We start from the raw sequence: 27,138 nt of genomic DNA, 5'->3' as shown, positions 1-27,138 counted from the left end.
GCAGACACAGCACGGTTTCGTTAAAGGAAAGTCGTGTCTGACAAATTTACTGGAGTTCTATGAGGATGTGTCTAGGGCGGTGGATAGAGGAGAGCCGGTGGATGTGGTCTTTCTTGATTTTCAGAAGGCGTTTGACAAGGTACCTCACAAGAGGTTATTGCAGAAGGTCAGGGGGCATGGAGTTGGGGGTAGGGTGTTAGCGTGGATAGAGGACTGGTTGTCAAATAGGAGGCAGAGAGTGGGGGTCAATTCGGATTGGCGGATGGTGACTAGTGGAGTACCCCAGGGGTCGGTGCTGAGGCCCCAGCTATTTACCATTTATATAGATGATCTGGAGGAGGGAACCGAGTGCAGGGTGTCGAAATTTGCTGATGACACCAAAATTGGTGGAAAGGCAAATTGTGTCGAGGGTGGTGAGAGTCTACAGAAGGATCTAGATAGGCTGGGCGAATGGGCCAGGAAATGGCAAATGGAATTTAATGTTGGCAAGTGCGAAGTGGTCCACTTTGGTAGGAATAATGGTAGGAAGGATTATTACTTACGTGGAGAAAAACTGCAGCAGGTGACGGTGCAGAGGGACCTCGGGGTCCTTGTGCATGAGTCGCAAAAACCCAGCTTGCAGGTGCAACAGGTGGTCAGGAAGGCTAATGGGATGCTGGCCTTCATCGCGAGGGGGATTGAATATAAAAGTAGGGAGGTTTTGCTGCGGCTGTATAGGGCATTGGTGAGGCCGCAGCTGGAGTACTGTGTGCAGTTTTGGGCGCCATACTTACACAAGGATATTTTGGCCTTGGAGGGAGTGCAGAGGAGGTTTACTAGGCTGATGCCGGAGTTGAGGGGGTTGACCTATGAGGAGAGGCTGAATAAATTAGGCTTATACTCATTAGAGTTTAGAAGAATGAGGGGAGATCTCATTGAGACGTATAAGATGATGAATGGGATGGATAGGATAGAGGTGGAGAGACTCTTCCCGCTCAGAAAGGATAGTAGGACTAGGGGGCACAGCCTCAAGATAAAGGGGGGGCGGTTTAGAACGGAGTTGAGGAGGAACTTCTTCACTCAAAGGGTGGTGAATCTCTGGAATTCTCTGCCCGTTGAAGTGGCGGAGGCTACCTCGCTAAATATTTTTAAGACGTGGGTTGATGGGCTTTTGATAAGAGAGGGGATTAAGGGTTATGGGGAGAGGGCGGGAATGTGGAACTGAGCCACGACAGATCAGCCATGATCTTATTAAATGGCGGGGCAGGCTCGAAGGGCTAGTTGGCCTACTCCTGCTCCTATTTCTTATGTTCTTATGTACTTTCTTTAAACCTGGTACACTCCATCTTTTCCAGTTCTGATAAAGTGTCATTGACCTGAAACTTAGGACTGGATTTCATGAGGGGACGTATTGTTCAACCCCCTTCCCAATGAAGGAGACAGCCAACAAAGCTAATAATGGTCATCCTGTAGTCACAATTTGCAGCTGGCAGGTTAAACATGCCGAGAGTGAAACATCTGTCCCCCTCAAGAACTGCTGGTCTAACTGATTGCCCAGCAATATCATCAATACTAGAACTGTGTAGTGGGCCTGCTGGGACGGCAAACAAGCCCATAGGAAGGCAGCCATGGCCTCCAGGTAAACTGGGTGGGGCCTTGAATGGGGAGAAATCAGGCACCCTAGGGAGGAGTTGAGCAGGATGGCAATGTGTATTTTGAGGACAGGTAGGGAAGAATAAAGTGGGGAATTACATCTTGTAGCTTATGTCTCATCACATCTTTGGATACAGCTCATGGGTGGGTAGGAGGGTGGAAGGCTTGCCATCCCTCATATTTTACAAAGCCTCCTGTTGAAAACATGATCAGCTGGGGGCTGTAAAATTAGCCCTGAAAATTGATTTCTCTTCACAGATGTTGCCAGATCCTATTGAGTACCTACAGCATTCATTGTCTTTGTTTAAGCTTTTCTTGTGCCAGGGCCAACATTCCTCCATCACCAACTACACCAGAAACAAATTAACTGATACTTACCTGATTTTGTTTCATGATCTTATGCTCTGAAAAGTGGCTGTCATGTTTTCCTATATGGTCACTGCATTCCCAAGTTGTCAATTGCATGTTAAAAGCTTTGAAATATTTATGACATTTAAGATAAATATTCAAGTGCATGTTTTCTGACTTTTAATTGAGTATCATTTGTCAGCATATCCTCTTATAAATAAAATGACAATTTCCTTGAAGGAATCAGTCAATCTACTACAATCCGTGAAACTGCACTGCAGATCCTATACATTATGAATGAGCAACGTTAATTTGATTATGCATTTTTATCACTATGGCTTCTTCCAAGACATGCATTAAAACAATTGGGCTTCCTTTATGTGCCAGTAAGAAAGTGTTTGCTTTATTGCAGGGAGCAAGAGTGCAAAATTCTGCTAAGAATCTTGGAGTGAGGGATCGGACACCACAATCAGCCCCAAGGTAACTACTATGCATAATTGAAATAATGAAATGTCATTTGGTTGATTTACTATTTCTCCATGATAACAGCAGCCACTGAACTGGAAAGATATGTTTACTGTCTGATTATGGTATGTGCAGTTTATCATGCATTCATTTATACACATCTGGATATTGTGGCATAGTGATTATTGTAGTGCAGTGTGATTATGATATTGTACTCACAAAAGCTCATGATATCACTACCATGGAAGGTTGTTTGAGACTGAATTTGTTGGCTGGTACCAACAGGAAAAGACCCTAAAGGCTTCTGAATTTAAAAACCCAACTTGTTCGCTAACGTCCTTCATGGAAGTAACGTAACATTTCTCAATGGTCTGGCCAATCCACGACTTCAGTGCAGTACCATGTGGTTGACTGAATACCCTCTGTGACGTAACAAGGCTCCGGTAGTAAAACAATTACTATTAAGCAAATAGAAGGATCACCAACACTTTCATAGGGCGCAAGGAGTGAGCAGTAAATCTGACCTTGCCAGCAGCCCTGCAACTGAAAGCAAAATAAGTCTATGGATTCATTATTATCCAAATTGATCTTTTACGTTCTGGTGTTTGATAGGCAAAGAGACTCATTACTATGTTTAAAATAGCCAGAACAAGGTAGAGTTTCTGTATATTCAATTTGAAGTGCACAAGTTTGGCATTATGGGATGAAACAGTGTAGAAGAAAGCCATTCAGCTCAATGTGCCTGTGCTGGTTGTTTGGCAGAACTAGCCTCACTGCCCTGTTCTTTCCCCATACCCAGGGTAGTTTCATAGGCCCGGCCACTTTCAACTGCTTCACGAACAACCTTCCCTCTGTCATGAGGTCAAAAGTATTGATATTCGCATAGTGTTCATTTTATGCACAGCTCCTTAGATACTGAAGCTCTATGCAGCAATACCCAAGCAAATGAAGTCTTGGATTGAAAGAGTCGAGCAACAATCATGCCACACAAGTGTCAGGTAATGACCATCTGCAACAAAAGAGAATCTAATCACATTCCCTTTATGCTCAATGGGATTATTGAATCCCCCACAACAACATCCTGGGGTTTACAGTTGATCAGAAACTGAACTGGAGCAATCATATAAATACCATAGCTACAAGACCAGGGAACCCTTCAGCGAGTAATTAACCTTCTGACTCCCCAAAACGTGTTCACTATTTACAAGGCACAAGTCAGAATACTCCCATTTCTCTGGTGGAATGCAGCTTCAACAACACTCAGACAGCTTGATGCCACCTGGCTTGCACTCCATCCACCATCTTAAATATTCACACACTCCACCACAAGTTCAATATCAACAGTATGTACCATCTGCAAGGTGCACTGCAGTAGCTCACCAAGGCTCCTTCAATAGCACCTTTGAAACCTGATGGACAGAATTTTCCCACTGGCAGGATCTTCTGATTCCGCTGGCGGTGATCTTCGATGTGGGTTTCCTACTGGCGGGGGGTGGATTTAACGCAAAATCCCTTTGACAGTGGGCGGGACATGAAGATCCCACTGTCTGCCAATGACGGACTGTCTCTCGCTGTTATGAAACATGCAGCATATCCCACCCAATATCTCTACTACCTGGAAGAACAAGGGCCACCAATAGCAAGTTCTTCTCCAAGACACATGTCATCCTGACTTGGAATTTTACTGAAGCTCCTTCACTGTCTCTGAGTTAGAGATTCTGGAACACTACTATGGGTGCATCTAAATCACATGGACTGAGGTGGCTCTCTTATTGAAAGAAGTGTCTGATTCTCTGTTTTTAAAACTAAACAGATGATTGTACATTTAAAAAATACAGGTTCTAATTTATTTTTAACAGTGACATGTTTTTCAAGGAGAATTAAGGATGAGCGATAAATGTAATAGTACCAGTAATGTTCCAATAATTCAATGAACAAATTTTTAAAATGTTCCTGATCCTTTGTACCATGTCTTCTATATTCTTGAGAAGGCCAGGGCGAGGAAGCACAGAGTAACCCAAGTACAGAGTACTTCGTGAATCAAGTACTAAGTTGGGAATTTAGTGCAAGTGGCAATTTGGTGTAGAGGGAGAAGGAGGTGCTGCTTTTTGGTTTTGTTCAACCTTCAGTAGTTGTGAGTGTTCTTTTTTGTCTGCCAGCTCAGAGACTATAATTTACTATTATTTTAGCTAACTAGATTAACAACTAATTAAATAAAAAAGGTCAGATAAACATAGCAGGTATGGTGCTGTGCTGTGACTGCAACATGTGGGAACCTACAGAACTCGGACAACCGTATCTGTTCTAAGTATTTACAACTTGAGTAAATTCAGCTCAGGGTTGTTGAGCTGAAGACTGGAGAACATGAGGGAGTGGGGAGAGTTATCTAAATATTTTGCTTCAGTCACATGCCTTAGGTTAAGCAAGTTTAGAGTTGATTAATGGTCAGGGACAGGAGGCTGTAACTATGAGTCAGGTATGTATGGATATCCAGCATATAGTGATGGAGGAGCCTCGGCCCTTGATTTTGACCAACAGCAGTCATATGTATACACTTTACATATTCCTGGAAGAAGGGACCAATGGACAAGGAAGCAAAGGGCCAACAGCATTAATGTTGGGGGATGGGATTGCCATTTATTTTTATGTTTATGAAGATCTCTCTATTAAGTTGGAATTGTGCAGTTGGAGAACAGTTCAGGTGTTCCAGCAGCATAATGGAACGAGTACCTAATGTAAATAGAACTTGGGTCTAATGAACCCAATATACAACATGTGAGATGCATGGGGCATCTTGGATGTACAATGAGCTTTGGTGTTCTTTGTCTGATTTTTCCAAGAATGAAGGCTGAAAGCATTTTAGTTCATTATTGTCCAGTCATCTTATTATTGAAACATTGATTGTTGTTTAATGTATATCTTAAGTGTTAACTTTGCTGAGTCACATAATTGGTATGAAGTGCTTACCACAATATTCTTTCAGCTATTTTTATAGTGGGAAAATAGTGCAGACAATGTTTGAATTTCCAATAGATGATGACAATGGGAAAGGCTGTAGATCAGAATCTACATTTCATAAGATTAACAGCGTTTTGATAATTCTCCCAGTATTATTGAAAGAAGATTCTGTTTCTCTATTTTTAAAACTAAACAGAAGATTGTACATTTAAAAAAATACAGGTTGTAATTTATTTTTAACAGTGACATGTTTTGCACAAATTTTTAAAACTTTAGCTGTTCTTGCCTTTAAACATTATCTTTGTTTTTCAAATGCTAGAGAGATTTTCTTCTTTTACAAAAAAGATATCCTGATGCTGTTGTTGCAATATTAATAACAGCAGCATTATCTCTATAATGATTGAAATTCCAAGCTGCTTATTAGTTTAAAATCTGCCACTTGAGATTTGTTACTCATTAATATTCACTCAACAAATTGAACAATAGTTATGTGCTGGTATCTGAATTTCTGGACAGGAATATTTTAGCCAAACAAAGACCTTCACTGAATCTGTCAGGCCGGTCGATACTACTCGTTACCTAATTTCCTCAAATTTTAGCTATTCATATCTGATTAACATGATGTTATTTTGTTTTATGTACTTATAAAGTTTTGAATACAGCCTGTCTGACATGAAGTAATGGATTAGCAAAAATGTACTCTATTGGGAAATGCAGTCCAATTGCACTGGCTTCGTTTACCCTCCCTAGCTGCTAATCAGATTGAAAAAGACTACACAGTGCCCTTTTTGACCTGGGACTGAACACAAAGACTGCTTACTACAAGACAACACAATGAACTAAAGAGTCTTTCAAAAATGTCTTCAGGAAGATATAGACAAATTAGTCGATTGGGAAAATCAGTGTCAATTGAAATGTAAGGCAGAAAAATGAGTTGATACAATTTAAGAAGAGTGGCACAGTGGTACAGTGGTTAGCATTGCTCCCTCACAGCTCCAGAGACCTGGGTTCACTTCTGGCCTTGGGTAATTGTCTTCTCTCTGTGTCTGCATATTCTCCCCGTATCGTGTGGGTTTCCTCCGGGTGCCCTGGTTTCCTTCCACGGTCCAAAGATGTTAGGTGGATTGGCCATGTTAACTTGCTGCTCAGTGTCAGGGGGATTAGTAGGGTAAATATGTGGGGTTACAAGTATAGGGCCTGTGTGGAATTATTGTCAGTGAAGATTCTGTAGGCTACAGAGCCTCCTTCTGCACTGTAGGGATTCTATGTTTAGAAGAAGAATGATGACAGAATATGTATATCCAAAGGTAACATTTAAAAAAACAGCAGAGCATTGAAATTTAGGTGTTGGGATATGTTTTTCTTTTCAATTTGGGGAGGAAATGTTGACAAAGGTATCAAAAAAAAGCATATAGCATGTTGGGTTTTAGATTAAGAGTTACAGGGTACAAAATAAATGTGGAAATGCTCAGCTCATCTAAATCATCAAATAGGCTGCAAGATATTAGGGATGATTTTTCTGGGTACAGTGCCTAAACAGCTGGTGATAAATGGGCACTTTATGCACTAATCCTTTTGCCATTCTCTGCTGATATAGCATCACAGCAGAATTTATTTCATACTTTTTCAGGTGGTTAAACCTAACTGCACCTGAAAAAGGAATAGCAATGTAAACTGCTTAAAATGAATGCCAGACTCTTGTATGGTCAAATCGTCTCTATTTTTGGCTCTAGTTAAGGGGCAAACAATTCCCAGTGAAACCTGGGCTAATGCTTCCAGAGTTGCTGCTTCAGTGCTAGACTAGCATTCATTCTCTAATGATTTTTGTACTGCTTGTTTTGAAATTTTGTATTAGATTTCGCCCATACTCCAAATTCTCACTCTTTATGTGGGATTTTCCATCCATTGCACTAAGTGTGGTGGCAGGTATGAAAAACACATTTTTATTCACCAGCTGCAATGGCAGGTTTTCCGTCCATATCGTCTGATTCCATCTGGATTAATTATGCATGCATGGGAAACACACCAGATCGCAGGCAGACAGCCTCTGATTCGCCCACCCTCTGTGAGCTCAATGTTTTCTCACTCCGGCAGTCATATTCAAATGGCAACCCTGCATCTCTTCAACCCAGGAGACCTACAAATGACAGAGATCATTTGTCCTCAAGTTCTGTGATAACTTGCTGAAGGTATTGCGGTGCTGCCTACAAAGCCTGAGGCTAAACTAACCTCAAAGTGATGGGCAAAGTGCAGGTTTTTGGATGCACGTGACTTGTGTATCATTGTGAAACTCGTCAATCCAATTGCACGATGATGTGCCCAGTGATTCGGAAAGCTAACATTATAATGATGTGCAAATGTATTGAAATGATATTCCCAATGTATGTCGGCAGGAAACATGGTCTGCCATTGGTGGCACAATCATAACCTCAATTTATGAGAATGTGAAACCAATTTTTGGCCTGAGCTCCCATTCACATTGATGCCTGCTGCAAATGGGAGCCAAAAATCTTGGCCTTTAAGTTTTTTAGTCACCCTTTGATAGTTTCTAAATTTTTCCCTATTTTTGGGCTACCACATGTCTTCACAACATTGCATATATTTTTATTCAATTTAATACCACCCTTAACTTCCTTAGTTAGCTGCAGATGCTGCATTCTTCTTGTAGAGTCTTTACGAGTGATCTTACCGTCTCGCCTGCCCATCAACCAGTGTGGTAAGTGGGTAAGATCGCAAGATAAGTGAGAAATTGGTTCACGCCCAATTTTACATCTGATTTAAATATTATTAGTGAGTCCAGGATGCAGTTGGCTGAGCTTACTTGCCTTTGTGGCCTCGCTGGTGAAAGTCCTCACAGGTGAGGATCACATATGGTCTCCATCAATGAGGACCTGTTGTGGTAGACTGGAGGCCATTGATGCCCCCTGAGCAGTTGGGGCAGAGGGAGCTGTCCCCTTTGAGCACTGCCTGCCTGGAACTTTGGCACTGACAGCTGTGAGAACACTGTGCACTGTGCAACAGATCATCGACTGGATCGTGTGGTGGGGTGGCCAGGATTGGCCGTGGAGGCCAGAGCTAGTTGGGGGTGCGGCATCAACCACAGAGGCCATTGATAGTTGGGGTAGGAAGACCAACAGTAGTGGGGTTGGGTGCCTGATAGATCTCTCTGTGCTATCACACAGAAAAGAAAGAAATCTCTGCATGCGCAATGGTGCCTTCTGGCATAATTTGCCAGCTTTCTGGTGATCTTAGACCCCACTCCCTCCCCACAACTGGTGGGAAACAGATATTGCTTCATTTCTTTGCTCAGAGTGTCATAAAATTGGATTCTTTATTCACCCACAAAAGAATCTGTAACTCTCCCATTTTCATGCTTGTTCGGGACTTAGAATTGTTTTGATAGGTGCCCTCCCTTTATCTCTCAAATGGATATACCTTTGAATTTCCTAGCCTCTCTACGGTCTCACTTTTAAGCCTACTTTGCCAGCCCATTTTAGCCAACTCTGTCTTCACACTCTTGTAATTTCCTTTATTTCAGTTTAAGACTCCAGTTTTAGACCCAAATCTCACATCCTCAAACTGAACGTGAAATGTTATCATTTCATCATCACTCTTATCTAGAACATACTATACTATGAGGTCACTTATTAATCCTGTCTCATATACATATGTACCAGATCTAAAATAGCTGATTCCCTGGTTGGTTCCAGAAAGTATTATATAAAGCAAAACAGCCCTGAAAACAGCCTGGGAATTCATACAATCGACTTCTGTCAATTTCAGTTGTCTATTCTTTATAATGATTAAAATGCCCCATGATAGTTGCAGTACCTTTCTTGCAAGCTGTCATTATTTCTTGATTTTTCTGAACCAAGATCATTTCCCATTGCTGTACTTAATTAACAGAGCCATTGCATCTTTTTTCTTTGTTTCTGTCCTTCTGAAATGTGAAATACTCTTGCACATTCAGGCCCCAGCCATGATCATGTCTTTGTAATGGCTATCATTTTATACTCGTGTATTGTCATCTGTACTATTAATTCATCAATCATGTTATGAATGCTGTGTGCATACAGATAAAGAGCCTTTAATTATGTCTTTTTTTCACTTATTTTTCCCTAATCTAAATTTATTTGCTGATGCATTCTTATGTTTGTATGTCAGACTCTCCCGATCACACTTTGGTTATCATTATCTCTTCTGCCTTGTCATTTCTCTTACAGCACTATGCACGCAGGCACATACTGCGCACGCACACACATGCTACGCATGCATACACACACTATGCACCCACACACACACACACATACTCTCTCCCTCTCTCTTTCCCTCTCGCACTCTCTGGAGTAAGCAATTCAAAAGACAATGACATTTAGTCATTATTACAACAGCAAGAAAATCTTGTTTTACTTATGCAGGGCTTTGGTGAGACCACATCTGGAGAATGGTATGCATTTTGAACTCTCTAATTAAAGAAGGATATACTTGCATTAGAGGCCATGGGGTGAAGTTTCATTAGATTGATTCCTGAGGTGAGAGGGTTGTCCCAAGATGAGAGAGAAAGGAAATTGGACCTATACTCTCCAGAGAATAGAAGAATGAGAGGTGATCTCATTGAAATGTCAATGATTCTGCAAGGGCTTGACAGGGTAGATACTTATAGGTTGTGTCCTGTGGCTGGGGTATCTGGAACACAAAGAGTCAATCATTTAGGACTGAAATGAGGAGAACATTCTTCACTCAGTTCCATCATTTATTATATTTAAGTTTCAGTTGGACATATTTTTAATACCCAGGGAATCATGAGATATGAGAAGGAGGAGGAAAAATGGACTTGAGGCAGAAATCAGCCATGATTGTGTTGAATGGTGGAGCATGCTCAAGGGACCATATGGTCTAATTTAGCTCCTATTTTCTGTGTTCTTATGTTCCTATTTTCAAGCAAGTGTTCAGTCATTATTCCTAAATTTCCCACTCAGGATTGATTTGGATTCTTTTTATCCCCCTGAGGTTAGACTAATTGAATGTACACTGATAATAGTAATTATTGCAAAAACACCAGCTTCATCTAATGTAGTCTTTGAATCAGCTATTCAAGAAACCTCAGGCTTTGGCAGTTTCCACTATAAATTTAAGGTGGAATACCTCTTGATTTGCTGTGCCTTCTCTCCTACTATTCTCAACTAGGCTTTTCAATATATGAAAAGCTCCAATCACTTCTGGTTATTTGTTAAATTAGATGTGATTCAGTGAGAGGTGATGTGATTCATACGGTTGCAGTAATAATTTAGGGTATCAATGGACACAATCTATTCTTTGCTTCACTTTTTAATGTATCACTAACATTTCAGAATCTGTTACTGTTCTCAGTGTTTCATTTTAATTCAGGTGAAGGCTCATGATTTGAAAATGTTTTAAAAGATTTTGGAAAATGAATGACTACTACTCTCTATTAGGTTTCCATTTCTTTTTTTTTGGCAAAATGTGGTTTTGGGTGGGAGAAGTGGTGATTAGCCCATTGGCGGGTTTTCGCACTGCACTGCACTTAGCCACTTTGAAGAAAATTATTTTTGCATGGGTTTCACACCCTCAGTGGCAGGCGGCCTCTGATTCAGCCACCCTGCCATCAGCTGAACAGGTCAATAAGCAGGGCGCTCCATTTAAAGGTTGCCTCAATGTTCCCCAGCCACTTCTTCTTGGTCCAAAAATGAGAAGGCTGCTCGAGTGGCAGAGTGGCACAGTGGTTAGCACTGCTGCCTCACAGTGCCAGGAGCCCAGGTTCAATTCTGGTCTCTGGTCACTGTCTGTTTGGAGTTTGCATGTTCTCCCCATGTTTTCTTGGGTTTCCTCCAGGTGCTCTGGTTTTCTTACACAGTCCTAAGCTGTGCAGGTTAGGTGGATTGGTCATGCTAAATTTACCCTAGTGTCAGGGGGGTTAACAGAGTAAATGTGTGGGATTACAGGAATAGGGCCTGGGTGGGACTGAGGTCAGTACAGACTCAGTGGGCCAAATGGCCTCTTCTGTACTGTAGGGATTCTATAATTCTAAGAAGCTGATTCCTAGATGCAGAGAGACATCCCTAAGCAGACTGCTGGATGCAGTGGAACATTGTCAGCACATCCTGTACTTATGCACAAGGAGGAAACCCTCAAGCAAGGTTGCCAACTCCACAAGGTGACTGTGCTGCTAAGCATCAGCTCCCTGCAGCAGAGGACAGCCATCCAGGAAGAGAATGAATGATGTCCTCCCCTCTGCTAGGGCTCGTCACTCCTCTCATCACTCTCGACTCACATGCTCAGAAATGCACCACACATTACAGGAATCTCATTGACTGCCTGCTCAAGGCACATTACAACTCCCTCTCCCAAACACATGCCCTGTGGCTCATCACCCTGCTGCTCCAGCTTACCAGCCAAACAAGCCAGGCATCTTTACCATTGTCCTGGCATGTGGGTTGCATGCACTCTCTCTAGCTGTTTTCATGCATGACAGGCTGGCACATTAAAAAAATAGAAATATCCCAGATTGGCAGAGGGTTGCCCAAGTTTAAAGTCCTTTCTCAGTTTGAGGAGAGAAACCTTCAATTCGCCGAGGAGGAAGATGACCTCTCCTGTGTCAAGGGAAAGGTGGGTGTCAAAAAATATATTGAGGACCCAGAACGCGATCATCCAGCGCCCCAAACTTACGTGAGTCCTATCTCTTCTATCCTTATAGTTCTGCCGTGCACTAATGACAGCTCCTCATTCTTACAGGCAGATCAGGGAAGGAGTGCAGTGGCTCCACCAGCCAGGCACAGGAGTCCACCCCAGGGACCAGCAAAGTTGAATTCTCAGATGATAAGATTGAAGAGGCATCACAGCTTTCACCCACACCCTCCACCAGTGTAGAGATACATACCTCAGTGATACTTGTTAGAAGGTCTTGGGATCACAAACTTATAGGACCTCACTCTATGATTCACAGAAAGCACAGGCAGGGTGCTCCAGGGAGCCATGCTCGGAAGACTGCTGGAGCCAGGAATCCGCAGAAGTCCAGTCAGAAGATATGTTTTTGGACTTGGTCAGCTGGAGCTCCAAAGGCAACTTGAGGAACATCAGGAACAGATGTCAGCTACATTGCCTGGATTGAATGGAGAAGTCTAAATGCCTTCTGTCTGAAGGGATTGTGCCAACACTCTGAGGCAGCCAGGTCAACATCTCAAGGCTGGCAGCTGCAGTGGCGACCTTGGTGCAAGAGTTTTGTTCTGCACTGGTAGAAGATATGAACTCTGTGGTGCAGAATGTACACTCCATGGTGCAGGCACTTGTAAGCATCATGAGTGCCAATACCAGAGGCTGGTGGTGGGGGCGGGGGGTGGGGGGGCGGCACCTTGTCAACCTCACTCCAGCTGCCCCTATATTCCAAGGAAGAAGCCAAGGGCCCATCAGAACCCAAAGGGAAGAAGAGAAACTGAGGCACAGCCTGGAGGACATCAACCTAGGTGACTCAGAGAGCCTCCAACTCATTCAACTCACCTCTTCCTGTGACTGAATCAGGCCAAGGCTGGGGCCTTCTAGGTCTCACCATCCAGAGTACACGTGCCAAGCTCATCACAGACAACAGGGAGTGGCAGAGAGAAGGACATCTCCATCTCTGGTGTGGATCCTGAGGACACACCAAAATGCAGCAGCTAAGACGGTCGAGTTGCACTGGGTGTCAGGCACCTGCAAATAGCAACCACTTACGTAAATGAAATAAATCTCACTTATTGCAACCTCTCTATGGATCCCTGGTCTCATTCAATTGCTTCCTCTACGGCTGCTGGGACAACTGTGTTAATGTTCCACAGCAATGCTGGATACTCACTCCAGAGCCTCCTCCATCTGCTCTCTGTAAGGCTACCAGCACATTGGTTAGTGTCCCCCCCTCACAGTGACAGGACATAACAGTCATGCCAATTTCTCCTTGGTAATGAAGATGTCTCCCACAATACTCTGAGCAACCATCACTCAACCGAATCATTGTGAATCTCTGATTTCTGCATGTGATCCAGCAGCTAGACCCTTACGAGAATTATACATCTGCCTCTGGTGATATTGAACTTCAGGAGCACACATAACCAAGGAGGAGCCTAGATCAGGAGAGAAGAGACCTAATGTGCAACATTACCCTGATATTATCCAGGTCAACACAGTAAGAAGTATCACATCACCAGGTTAAAGTCCAACAGGTTTATTTGATAGGAAACCCACTAGCTTTTAGAGTTCTGGTGACCAGAACTCTCCACTCACCTGACAAAGGGGCAAACCTGAAAGCTAGTGGGTTTACTATCAAATAAACCTGTTGGACTTTAACCTGGTGTTGTGAGACTTCTTACAATGTTTACCCCAGTCCAATGCTGGCATCTTTACATCATGACTATCCAGGTCATCATTGGTGGTGGGGCGGGGACAATTGTTCTGGGAAATCCTGCCGCCGTAAATCCTGTTTTGGGGCTCTTGCAATGTTTTGCATCCTCATTGCCATTTATGCCTAATGCAAAAAGCTGCACAAAATCCCAGGCATAGTTCCTAATCAACTCTATGTAATTCACTGTGCTATAAAGAAGGTCAAGGAACTTGATGAGAATAATGGCAGTGGAAAATCTGATTTCATGTTGTGAAAAATAATAAAAAGTTTATTTATTTTTCATGAGTTAACTTATTTTCATTGCTCAGGCAAGTTGCTTTTCTACAATAACATTCATACAAAACCAATGTTCCCTAATATTTTGTATCTCCACGGCCAGCAAAACAACTCATAAAAGGCAGTAAAGTACACTGTGAAATAGTTATTGTTGCTAAATCTTTCATTGCATAGTTACTGTTTACTTAATTTTAATTTTTTTTTGTGAATGCTCAATAAATCCCACAATCAAAGATGCATTTAGCCCTTTCATTCTGTAAAACCTGCTATTTGTTTCTACTAGATTGTACAAGCTATGTCAACCGCCCCCTGATGGAGATGCATGAAGATTCCTGCCTCGTACTTAACCTAGGCTGACCTAGATATAGACTCTTCAAAAGGGCATTTCTGATCCGGATAACAGAATGATCTTGGTTTGCATACAAGTTGTTGAAAGTGCTGTTAAAATGATGTGCTTGCCTTTACAAACTATACCAAGATAAACCTTGACCACTCATTCAACTGGAATAACTTTTCTTTGTTATGCTGAATAGACTCAAATTAGGTTTACTGTTCAGTGAACTTCTTGGCTAAACTATAAAATTAAAATGAAAGTGCTTACTGTAAATTTATAAACATAATATTTTAACTATCAATTTACGAAGCTATATTAACTTGAACCGTTACAATTCTTTAATCCTTATCTCTGATATTATTAAAGTATAATTTGTTGATACTATTTTGTAAATTTGAACTGCTCAGTATTTAAGATGATATCCTACATTGTAGTTGTCTTTTGTCAGGCATAAACACATTTACAGATGTATACCACAGTCAGATGTTGCCCTAAGCAGTTTCACATTAAGTGTATGTGACAAAACTGTAATATAACCAAGGTGTTCAGATAATATTTTATATAGCACAACACAGTTTAATTTTGCCACATAAAAACTGTATTTGAGTAATAACCTTCTATGCATTCCCCATCATATTTTATTTTATATGTGCTATAAAGTTGTCTTTAATGTAATAAAAGATCACTGACCTATTGTTGTCTTCCCTTGTGTGTGAAATGTACTTCACGGTAGTAATTATATCATGTGATATTAAAGAGGGGAGATGAAAGAGTATCTGTAACTAGGCATAAGACAAAAGGAGAACATAATACAATTATATTTTTGCAGGATATTAAACACAAAAATTTGACATCCTTTTATACACATCTATAATTAAATTTAAGTAAGTGAACATATACAATTAAAATTTTCATTGTGCCTTTTCATTAGATGAGATTGAAAAACATTTACATTTGTATAATTAACAAAAATATTGGCTAACATTTTCTCAGTAGTGGCACGGGGGCACAGTGGTTAGCAGTGCTGCCTCATAGCACCAGGGACCCAGGTTCAATTCTGACCTTGGATGACTATTTGTGTGGAGTTTGTGCATTCTCCTGGTGTCTGCATAGGTTTCCACTGGGTGCTCCGGTTTCCTCCCACAGCCCAAAGATGTGAAGGTTAGGTTGATTGACAATGCTAAATTAATCCTTAGTATCAGGGGGATTAGCAGAGTAAATACATGGGATTACGCGGATGGGGCGTGGGTGGGATTGTTGTCAGTGCTGGCTCGATGGGCTGAATGGCTTCCTTCTGCATAGTAGGGATTCTATCCTATCAGTTCTTTTTTTAAAATTTATAACTTGTGTGTTTAAATTTGGCATCAAGCTCTTCTAGTCATAAAAAATATACATAATCATAAAAACTAGGAGCAGAAATAGACCATCCAGCCCCTCGAGCCTGCTCTGCCATTCAGTAAGATCATGGCTGATCTTTTTGTGGACTCAGTTATATTTGCCTGCCCGCTCACCATAACTCTTAATTCCTTTACTGTTCAAAAATTTATCTATCCTTGTCTTAAAAACATTTAATGAGGTAGCCTCTACTGCTTCACTGGGCAGGGAATTCCACAGATTCACAATTCTTTGTGTGAAGAAGTTCCTCCTCAACTCAGTCCTAAATCTGTTTCCCCTTATTTTGAGGCTATGCCCCCTAGTTCCAATGGAAACAACTTCCCTGCTTCTATCTTATCTATTTCCTTCATAATCTTAGCTCTCCTCTCATTCTTCTGAATTCTGATGAGTATAGCCCCAGTCTACTCATTCTCTCCTCATAAGCCAACCCTCTCAACTCCAGAATCAACCTAGTGAATCTCCTCTGCACCCCCTCCAGTGCCAGTATATCCTTTCTCAAGTAAGGAGACCAAAACTGTACACAGTACTCCAGGTGTGGCCTCACCAGCACCTTATACAGCTGCAACATTAACTTGCTGTTTTTAAACTCCATCCTTCTAGCAATGAAGGACAAAATTCCATTTGCCTTCTTAATTACCCTCTGCACCTGCAAACCAAGTCCTTGAGATTCCTGCACAAGGACATCCAAGTCCCTCTGCACAGCAGCATGTTGCAATTTTTTACCATTTAAATAATAGTCCACTTTGCTGTTATTCCAACCAAAATGGACGACTTCACATTTACAAAACATTGTACTCCAACTGCCAGAGCCTCTCCCACTCACTTAGATTATCTATATTCCTTTGCAGACTTTCAGCATCCTCTGCACACTTTACTCTTCCACCCAACTTAGTGTCATCTGGGAATTTTGACACACTACACTTGGTCCCCAGCTCCAAAGCACCTATGCAAATCGTAAACAGAAAAACACCCATTTACTCCCACCCTTTGCTTTCTGTTAGTTAACCAATATTCTGTCCATGCTAATACATTATCCGTAACACTGCGTGCCTTTATCTTATCTAGCAGTCTTTGGTGCGGCATCTTGTCAAGTGCCATCTGGAAATCCAGATACAGCACATCCACAGATTCCCCATTGTCCACTGCACATACAATGTTCTCAAAGAACTCCACCAAATTTGTCAAACATGAGCTGCTCTTTATGAACCCAAGCTGTATCATATCAATGGGACAGTTTATATCCAGATATCTCACTATTTCTTCCTTGATGATAGATTCAAGCATTTTCCCTACTACAGAAGTTAAGCTTATAGTTACCTTCCTGGTCACCCTATTATAGGAAGGATATTATTAAACTAGAAAGTGTGCAGAAAAGATTTATTAGGATGCTACGGCAACTTGATGGTTTGAGTTATATGGAGAGGCTGGATAGACTGGGACATTTTTACTCTGGAGTGTAGGAGGCAGAGGGGCGATCTTATAGAGGTCTATAAAATAATGAGGGGCATAGATCAGCTAGATAGTCAGAATCTTTTCCCAAAGGTAGAATCTAAAACTAGAGGGCATTGGTTTAAGGTGAGTTGGGAGAGATACAAAAGGGTCCAGAGGGGCAATGTTTTCACACACAGGGTGGTTCTGGAACAAGCTGTCAGAGGTAGTTGTAGAGGCGGTTACAATTTTAAAAAGTGTTTAGATGCATTAGTTACATGCGTAAGATGGGTATACAGGGATATGGGCCAAATGCAGGCAATTGGGACTGGCTTAGGGGTTTAAAAAAAAGGGTGGCATGGACAAGTTGGACTGAAGGGCCTGTTTCCATGCTGTAAGCCTCTGTGACTCTGATACTTGTATGTTTCTTAACCATTGGCTCAAACTATTTACTCTCTGATTTTGATGTGACGTTTTGGTACTTTGTTTTTTTTCAACAGATGTTAGGTTTCCTTTATGTGATGAAATAGACAATCATATTAAAAGTCCCCAGGCATAGCGCTGATTTAGAATGACTAACTTTGTTTCCAGATGGGTGGAAAACTGGGAAACCACTACCACCTGCAAGTGCTCACTTATGTAAACATAAATGTGCACAAACACATGGACAGACAATCTGGTAATACATTCTTATCTCCAGTCAAACTCATTGCTTGCCAATTTCCAAATCATTAAATGTTACAGAACTGAAATGAGTAGTTTGGCTCAACAAGTTTGCATTGGTGATATTTTTGTTCATGAACCAGCTGGTTCAATCCCACTCCCATTCATTCCCAAAATTCTTTAACTTTTTGTAATAATGTGTTAGACCACCATCTTATGTTCCATTGAGATGCTCTTTAATATGTAGAAGGTTGGTGTTTTCATAAATAAACAATGCCTTCCTTCGTGCATCAGTGAGTGATCTGATGTGATATTTTGTGATTCATTACATGTCACATGATCATGTTTTTCTGAAGGCATATGAAGTTTAACCTTGACCCTTAAGTATTTGATTGTTGTTGGTGAGATTTATGGTTCCCATCCAACTAAGAGAAAGTGTAATCCCATAAGTAGAGGTAAGCTTGATGTTTGTTTATTCAGAGAGTGTAATTCATTTTTCAAAACATTTTAATGCTAATTTAATTTGTTAGCCTTTCTCTACTGTGCTCTATCTCCTAATAAGAAGAAAGATAATCTGCTGTAAGCTTCTGTTTGTCCTGCATATATAGTCAGATGTGCAAGTGTAAGCTGATGTGGTTTCTTTGATGTCATTTTGTCCCTCCCATGATACACCATGCTTCCAATGATTGCTCCAGCTCCATGCCTGCTGCACTGTCTCCTATCTCTGACTTAAGACTGAGTTCCAATAGCTACTGGACTGCCTGTCATCTGGCTGCTTTCCATTTCTCAGCAGAAGTGCATGCTATGATTCCTGTCTGGCAGCACCTGAACTAAAACGGGAACCTTGACATAGTTCCCATTTCCGAAGAGGACTATGACCAACACTAACTTTCACAAAGCATTGCAAGCTCCAGTATGCTTAGTGCTTATGTGAATGTGCCACTCTCAGGCATTCACCCCATAATATGCAGTCTTTGTGCATCCCTTCCAGTAATACATGTGCTATCCATTAACCCCACTGGTATCTGCATGTCAGGCTGCCTTGTCCAACTTCGTTCCCCTCAGTCTTTCCTCTGCCTTCCATTGTTTGTCCTCTTCATCTACTTCCTTACCCTTCTGCCTGTCAATGTGAGCCCTCTGTCTTCCCCTAGCCCTTTCTTCCAAAGTCCTTCTTCCACATTGCACCTCACAGTTTACCTTTCTCCCACCCTGCCTTGCACAGATCTCCTTCCACAATTCCCCCCTTGTCTTGGTATCAGCTCACACCCCACCCTTGCTCAAACTTCAGACCTTTGTAGGCTGCATGAGTACCATAATACAGTGATGCCCAGATGGACACTGGCATGTGGCACTGGGGGGGGTGGGTGGGAAGTAATGCCTGTACTCCCCAACCCCAGGCATTAGCACTGATAGAACATAAGAACATAAGAAATAGGAGCAGGAGTAGGCCATCTAGCCCTTCGAGCCTGCCCCGCCATTCAATAAGATCATGGCTGATCTGTTGCTGCTCAGTTCCACTTTCCCGCTTTCTCCCCATAACCCTTAATCCCCTCTCTTATCAAAAACCCATCAACCCGCGTCTTAAAAATATTTAGCGAGGCAGCCTCCACCACTTCAACGGGCAGAGAATTCCAGAAATTCACCACCCTTTGAGTGAAGAAGTTCCTCCTCAACTCCGTTCTAAACCGCCCCCCTTTTATCTTGAGGCTGTGCCCCCTAGTCCTACTGTCTTTTTTGAGCGGGAAGAGTCTCTCCACCTCTATCCTATCCATCCCATTCATCATCTTATACGTCTCAATGAGATCTCCCCTCATTCTTCTAAACTCTAACGAGTACAAGCCTTCAAGACGGTGACACAGGAGAGTCCATGGATCCATCAGCATGGTACTGTCCATGAAGAGTAGCTGGGCATGGAGATGGAGGACAAGAACCAGTCTGTCCCAGCAGAGTAGTGGACAGTGCATCAGGAGCAGTGCAGCACTATGGCAGGTAAGTTTTATTGCACTCACCTGAAAGTCTCAGGTAAACCGAGAGCTGCCTTATGCTTGCCACTTTATCAATCAAATTTCAGACTTACATAATTTCCATGAGCGTGCTGCAAAATTGAAAGGTTGAAATCAGCATGTGCACTAACCACAACACCACAGATAAGTTAAATACATTTAATACACACCAAATATTTCATAATTAGTTACAGAAACTGCTAAATTATTCATATATTGAAAGAACTGTCATCAACTTCAAATTAAAAAAAGAAACTTTTACTTTATATATATATTACATATGCCAAAGCTAATACCAGCTACAATTAGAAGTGATATTTTTCTTAATTATGTGCTTTAGCTGTTCAGTTTATTTTTATTTAGTCATATTTATTTATTTTTTTATTTTTGTTAGTAAAACCTACCACTTCCGATAACCTTTACCATTACTGTTACTAAAACTTTATTTGAAAAAAACCTTACAGTTATCAATAACTTGTAAAAGTATTTAAAGATATATGAGGAAAACTAATGAAATTCTCACCAACCAAATACTCCGCTCTCATTCTCGCTCTTTCTCATACACTTATATTTTCCCTGCTCTGCTCACAAACTCTGCTTTTACTCACTAAACAATATGTCACTAAACAAAACCCTGATGGGCTGCATGCAGCCATGAGTTGAACCTAACTGGAATTGGATTATTATCTGAAATCTTCATTAGTGCGAGAGAACTTGAATATTGCTGAAAAATGAATCATGTTTTCAAAGCTTTTCATCTTGCATTATCAAGACAGAACTGAGAGCATACCAAATCTCAATGAGGGCAATGATTTATACTGCATGAGGAGAGACTGCTGATTGGGTAGAAGTGTTGTCATGGAGAATGTACCAGGGAAAGGTAAACGCTAAGCAGTTGCTTAAATTCAAACCAGGCAAGTCAACTCTGATTGGTCAAGACTTTGCAATGGGGAATGAACCAAGGAATGGATGCCCCGTAGCTTTTAGTTAGTTAATAAAGGTGCAATGGATGGACATGTTCTTTCTATTTGTAAAGGACAGGGCTGTGTGAGAGTAGTTTTTAGCATGTGTAAGTGAGCCACACTGCAAGCCAACTAATAATGTTAACTTGGTTGTTGCAGTAATTCTTAGCACAATTAGGATTGTCTAATAAGTTTTGTCCAATTGTGGGAATGCATCAGATGTTGAACATTATGTGTGGGATTTCCCAGCATTGCACTAAGTGCAGGACTGGACTTGAAGAATTGTGTTTTTCCTGTGGGCTGCAGTGGCAAGTTTTTTCAGGGTATTGTTCACTTCCTTCCTCATTAATTATGCACATGTGGAAAACACGGATCATTCTCGATCTTAATGTTAGTGTGGTTCAGGTGCTTTGCATGTCATGTGTATTCTTGGCTGTGTAAGATTGAAACAGAGGTATTCTCCTAGTTCAGCTGCATTTTTGAAAGGTGAAAGTGTAATTTCAAGGAGAGATGTGTTCATACATGGGAATGGCTCATACATTGTGCAACTCCATGTTCTCCCTGCAGGGTTTTCATGCTATGCACTCATACTCAGAGCTTGTGTGCACTTCCATCAGCCAACTGCACGTTTGGCTTTGAGTGTACTAAAGTGGGAGAAACTTGCCATGTTGAAGTGATGAAGCTCAGTCACACCTTTGTCCTAGCACACAAATGTCCAACTTTTACCCATGAAGTAGGGAAAGGGTGAATGTATTTTGTACCTGAAGAAGGGAAAGGGTTAATAGATTTTGTACCTAGAATATGTTACAACCATCACCTTTCATTGTGACTGATCTTCTCAAGCTGATACTGCTCCTGGCAATAACATAAGGTATTTGTTCATGTGTTACATGCTTTAACTCTCATTTTTATAAAGACAGATAGTCTAACGTGGCTGTTATTTTGTAGACCTTGCAAATGTTACCTATTTGTGTTAGTTGGACATCATTACACAGATGGTAGTTTACGATACCGGCTTTTGACAGCTGCTGATGGCAGATCGTGATACGGGCTTTTAACAGGAAGAGTCCTGTTGGGACAGCCGTGATCACACAAGTAACTTCAAAGACAGGGATGCCGGTACTGCTGCAGAAGAGTTTTGAATTGTGACCGGATTAAGCCTGTATCATGACTGCAGCTGCCAGTTGGACAGTAATCTATGCTCAACTATGAAGCTAAGTTGTAACCAGGGAAGGAAAACCTGGGAGTCTGGCAGGAATTGGAAATGTGAGTTGTGATTACTGCTGGAGCTCATAATGTATAAATGCCCACTTGTGTTTGTGTTGTATGAGAAGTCTGGTAGGCCATTGTAAGGAACCAGTTCTCCCAAAGCTCTGGAATAAACGCCAGGGTTTTGAAGTAAAAGCTACTGTACTTTGACTCACTAACAGTCTCAGACGTATTATTTTACCTACAACAACCCATCTCTCATCTGTAGTAGTGTTTACTGTGGGGACAAGGTTCTTATCACAAAATAGGGATGCAGTACTGTGTGTCCCTTCACTTTAGCTCAGGTCACTGATGCTAATCCCAAATGATGATTTCTGAAGGGTAATACAACCTTTAAATATGCTCTGGAAACAAACACCATTGCTTTAGACCTGTTTTCCCAAACTGGAATACCCTCAGGTTCTGTGGGAGACTTCCAGAGGGTTCAATGGGAGCAACAGCTGAAAATTTGAAAAAAACTGTCCTTGCAGCTTGTCCAATTAGAGGCGGTTTTCACTCTGTGTTGGATATGGTGGAGTAAAGGCCTATTGATGGAGTGAAGGCAGCGGCAGAGCAAAGGCACAGCGGTTGGCGGGCGGCAGAAAGCAGAGTGGGCAGTGGTGCACCAGAGGTGAATCAGAAGTGGAGAGGGCCAAAGGGGAAGAGGGCCAATGGAGAAAATGCTACGGGAGAGGAGGATAGTGGGGTCAGACATAAGTGCTTTATTGAATAAAATAACATTTAATGATAAATGCAAACATACAGTTCAAAAAGACTTCTACGCAGTTTTCTTTTTCGTACCGATTTCACAAAAAGACATGTATCATCAACATAATAAGAACAGGATTTGCTCTATGCTCTTGGGAGTTCAAAAGGGTTCTGTGTCCAGAAAATTTTGAGAAACTCTGCTTGAGACCATGTGGCGGGGAGCAATGGGTTGGAGTGAGATGTGCAGAAGCTGAGGTGTGCTCTTTATTAGCAATGGAGAATTCCATTCAGGGCTTTGTGGTGTATGAGCATTTTGGACTAGTCAAGGCCAGGGTTAGCCACAAAAGCACAATGTCAATTTGAAGGAGGCATTTTAATTTCTGGCAGAGAAATGTTTGACATCGACATAGCGAGGTGGTCCACATCTTATTATGGTGAGGATAAATGTGGCCCATCCCAAAATGAGTGTCAGATGTCAGTGCATTTTGGAAGAATGCACAACAGATTCACAGCAGTAGAATGTCAGCGGCTGCCCTGACCTGAGTGAGAATGATCTAATTCACCATCAATGTTATACAGAGTGTGTTTTCCGTTGCTTCAGATGGATCTCCTAGAGGAGTCGTGAAAGCAACAGCTCCAAGTCCACTGAGGATCACAACAGCTCCTGCCTCTTTTGGGGTGCCATTGTGACTGGAATGCTAGAGAAACTCTTGAAGAGGCAGCACCTTCTAATGTCTGATGTCAGGACTCCCTCCGCCTATTAGTACCTCATCTCAGCAAGGACACATGCAACTCAGGCTTCATCATCCTTCAAAGGACCAGGGCAATATGATTCTGATGTGCAATTATTCATTCTCATGTTGAAGTGCATGGTTGAATTGAGAGATATAGCAATGCTGGTGTTCCTGTTGACTAATGATGCTGGGCACTTGTTTAAGATGATATTCCTGCAACTTGTCATTCTCTTAGTGGAATCTGGCGGCAATGAAGGCCACCTGCCTTCTCAGGCCCGTGCTATGGCCTCACCCCCTGTAGCCTCAGCTTCCTCAAACTCAACACCCTCATCTCCTTCAAGGTTTTTCTCATTGGAGAAAATGGTAGCTCCTCTATCTCATAATCTGGCAAGTCTTTCCCCTTTTGCTCTGCCAAGTTGTACAGCACATAGCAAAACACTCTGATCCATGAGACTCTCTGTAGATTGTATTGAGGTTCTCCACAAGTTCTGTCCGGGTATCGGAATCACATCTTTAAGATACCTGTGATGTGCTCCACCAATGGTCAGCTAGTGGCATGTGCCTCATTATAACTTAGAACATAGAACATAGAACATTACAGCGCAGAACAGGCCCTTCGGCCCACGATGTTGCGCCGACCAGTTAAAAAACAATGACCCACTAACCTAAACCAATCCCTTTTTGTCCATAAACCTATCCACGGATCTCTTAAACGCCCCCAAACTAGGCGCATTTACAACCACAGCAGGCAGGGCATTCCAATCCCTCACCACCCTCTGGGTAAAGAACCTACCCCTGACATCCGTCCTATAACTACCCCCCCTTAATTTAAAGCCATGCCCCCTTGTGCTAGCTTTCTCCATCCGAGAAAAAAGGCTATCACTGTCCACCCTATCTAAACCTCTAATCATCTTATATGTTTCAATAAGATCCCCTCTTAGCCGCCTTCTTTCCAGCAAAAACAACCCCAAATCCCTCAGTCTCTCCTCATAGGACCTCCCCTCCATACCAGGCAACATCCTGGTAAACCTCCTCTGCACCCTCTCCAAAGCCTCCACATCCTTCCTGTAATGTGGGGACCAGAACTGCACACAGTACTCCAAGTGCGGCCGCACCAGAGTTGTGTACAGTTGCAACATGACGCTGTGACTCCTAAATTCAATCCCCCTACCAATAAACGCCAAGACACCGTATGCCTTCTTAACAACCCTATCTACTTGATTCCCAACTTTCAGGGATCTATGTAAACATACACCTAGATCCCTCTGTTCATCCACACTATTCAAAGTCCTCCCGTTAGCCCTATACTCAACACATCTGTTATTCCTACCAAAGTTAATTACCTCACACTTCTCCACATTAAACTCCATCCGCCACCTCTCGGCCCAGCTCTGCAACCTGTCCAAGTCTTCCTGCAAACTATGACACCCTTCCTCACAATCTACCACACCTCCGACTTTGGTGTCATCAGCAAATTTACTAATCCACCCAACTATACCCTCATCCAGATCATTAATAAAAATTACAAACACCAGTGGCCCCAAAACAGATCCCTGAGGCACACCACTCGTAATCGAACTCCATGATGAATATTTACCATCAACCACCACCCTCTGTCTCCTATCTGCTAGCCAATTCCTGATCCAATTTCCTAGATTACCCTTAATCCCATACATCTGCATTTTCTGCAGAAGCCTACCATGGTGAACCTTATCAAACGCCTGACTAAAATCCATATATACCACATCAACTGCCTTATCCCCATCCACCTCTTTGGTCACTTTTTCAAAAAACTCAATAAGGTTAGTAAGGCACGACCTACCCGCTACAAAACCATGCTGACTATCTCCAATCAATTCATTACTCTCCAAGTAACTATAAATCCTATCCCTAATAATTTTTTCTAAAACCTTGCCCACAACAGAAGTGAGACTCACCGGTCTATAATTCCCGGGGAAGTCTCTGTTCCCCTTCTTAAACAATGGGACAACATTCGCTATCCTCCAATCTTCCGGTACTATACCAGAGGCCAACGACGACCTGAAGATCAGAGCCAGAGGCTCTGCAATCACTTCTGTTGCCTCCCAGAGAATCCTAGGGTAAATCCCATCCGGACCAGGGGACTTATCTATCTTCAATCCCTCAAGAATATCCAGCACATCCTCCTTATCAACTGTAATACCGTCTATTCTACTCCCCTGCAACCCAGTGTCCTCCTCAGCTATATTCTTGTCCCCCTGCGTGAACACCGAAGAGAAATATTGGTTCAATGCCTCTCCAATCTCTTCCAGTTCCACACATAACTTCCCTCTGCTGTCTATAACTGGCCCTAATCTTGCCCAAACCAACCTTCTGTTCTTGACATACCTATAGAACGCCTTAGGATTCTCCTTAATCCTATCAGCTAAAGTCTTCTCATGTCCTCTTTTAGCCCTTCTTAACTCACTCTTCAACTCCCTCCTAGCCAATCTAAAGTTTTCTAGTGCACTACCCGAGCCCTCAAGTCTCATCCGAACATAAGCCTCCTTTTTCTTTTTAACCAACGAATCAACTTTTTTAGTGCACCACGGTTCCCTAGCCCTACCAATTCCTCCTTGCCTGACAGGGACATACCTATCACAGACTCGCAGTAGCTGCTCCTTGAAAAAACTCCACATTTCGGACGTTCCCAGTCCCTGTAATCTCCTAGTCCAACCTGTGCTTCCTAATTCTCTCCTAATGGCCTCATAATTACCCTTCCCCCAGCTAAAACTACTGGCCTGAGGTTCATGCCTATCCCTTTCCATCACTAAGGTGAACGTAGCCGAATTGTGGTCACTATCACCAAAATGCACCCCAACTTCCAAGTCTAGCACCTGGTCTGGCTCATTTCCCAGCACCAAATCCAATATAGCCTCACCTCTAGTTGGCTTATCTACATACTGACTCAAAAAACCCTCCTGCACGCTTTGTACAAAAACTGACCCCTCTAACGAGCTAGAGCTATAGCAATTCCAATCAATATTAGTAAAGTTAAAGTCTTCTCTCTGCAGGACTGTGAAACCACAGCAAGGGCATCATTAGCTACATCCTTTGCCCTTTGTCATTGAAGAAACAGACCTGTATCCCCTTGAAGATGTACATAAGAACATAAGAACATAAGAAATAGGAGCAGGAGTAGGCCATCTAGCCCTTCGAGCCTGCCCCACCATTCAATAAGATCATGGCTGATCTGTTGTGGCTCAGTTCCACTTTCCCGCCCTCTCCCCATAACCCTTAATCCCCTCTCTTATCAAGAACCCATCAACCCGCTTCTTAAAAATATTTAGCGAGGCAACCTCCACCACTTCAACGGGCAGAGAATTCCAGAGATTCACCACCCTTTGAGTGAAGAAGTTCCTCCTCAACTCCGTTCTAAACCGCCTCCCCTTTATCTTGAGGCTGTGCCCCCTAGTCCTACTGTCTTTTTTGAGCGGGAAGAGTCTCTCCACCTCTATCCTATCCATCCCATTCATCATCTTATACGTCTCAATGAGATCTCCCCTCATTCTTCTAAACTCTAACGAGTACAAGCCTAGTTTATTCAGCCTCTCCTCATAGCTCAATCCCCTCAACT

At 42.2% G+C, this 27,138-nt stretch overlaps 1 protein-coding gene across 1 annotated transcript in view; it reads left to right on the top strand.

The window, feature by feature from the left end:
- The window catches only part of prex2 (phosphatidylinositol-3,4,5-trisphosphate-dependent Rac exchange factor 2), a 415,983-nt gene extending 400,934 nt beyond the window's left edge, over nucleotides 1–15,049 (top strand). Inside the window, exons 39-40 of the mRNA XM_080194118.1 lie at nucleotides 2,393–2,460; nucleotides 14,352–15,049. Of these exons, the coding sequence (XP_080050244.1) occupies nucleotides 2,393–2,460; nucleotides 14,352–14,394 (111 nt within the window). The 3' untranslated portion in view covers nucleotides 14,395–15,049. The remainder of the gene's footprint in view (nucleotides 1–2,392; nucleotides 2,461–14,351) is intronic.
- The last annotated feature ends 12,089 nt before the right edge of the window (nucleotides 15,050–27,138 follow it).

Source organism: Carcharhinus amblyrhynchos, chromosome 8 (genome assembly GCF_965287045.1).
Source record: "Carcharhinus amblyrhynchos chromosome 8, sCarAmb.v2.hapA, whole genome shotgun sequence".
NCBI lineage: Eukaryota > Metazoa > Chordata > Chondrichthyes > Carcharhiniformes > Carcharhinidae > Carcharhinus > Carcharhinus amblyrhynchos.
The sequence above is the reverse complement of the archived record's forward strand: the minus strand, read 5'-3'. Positions and strand labels throughout refer to the sequence as shown.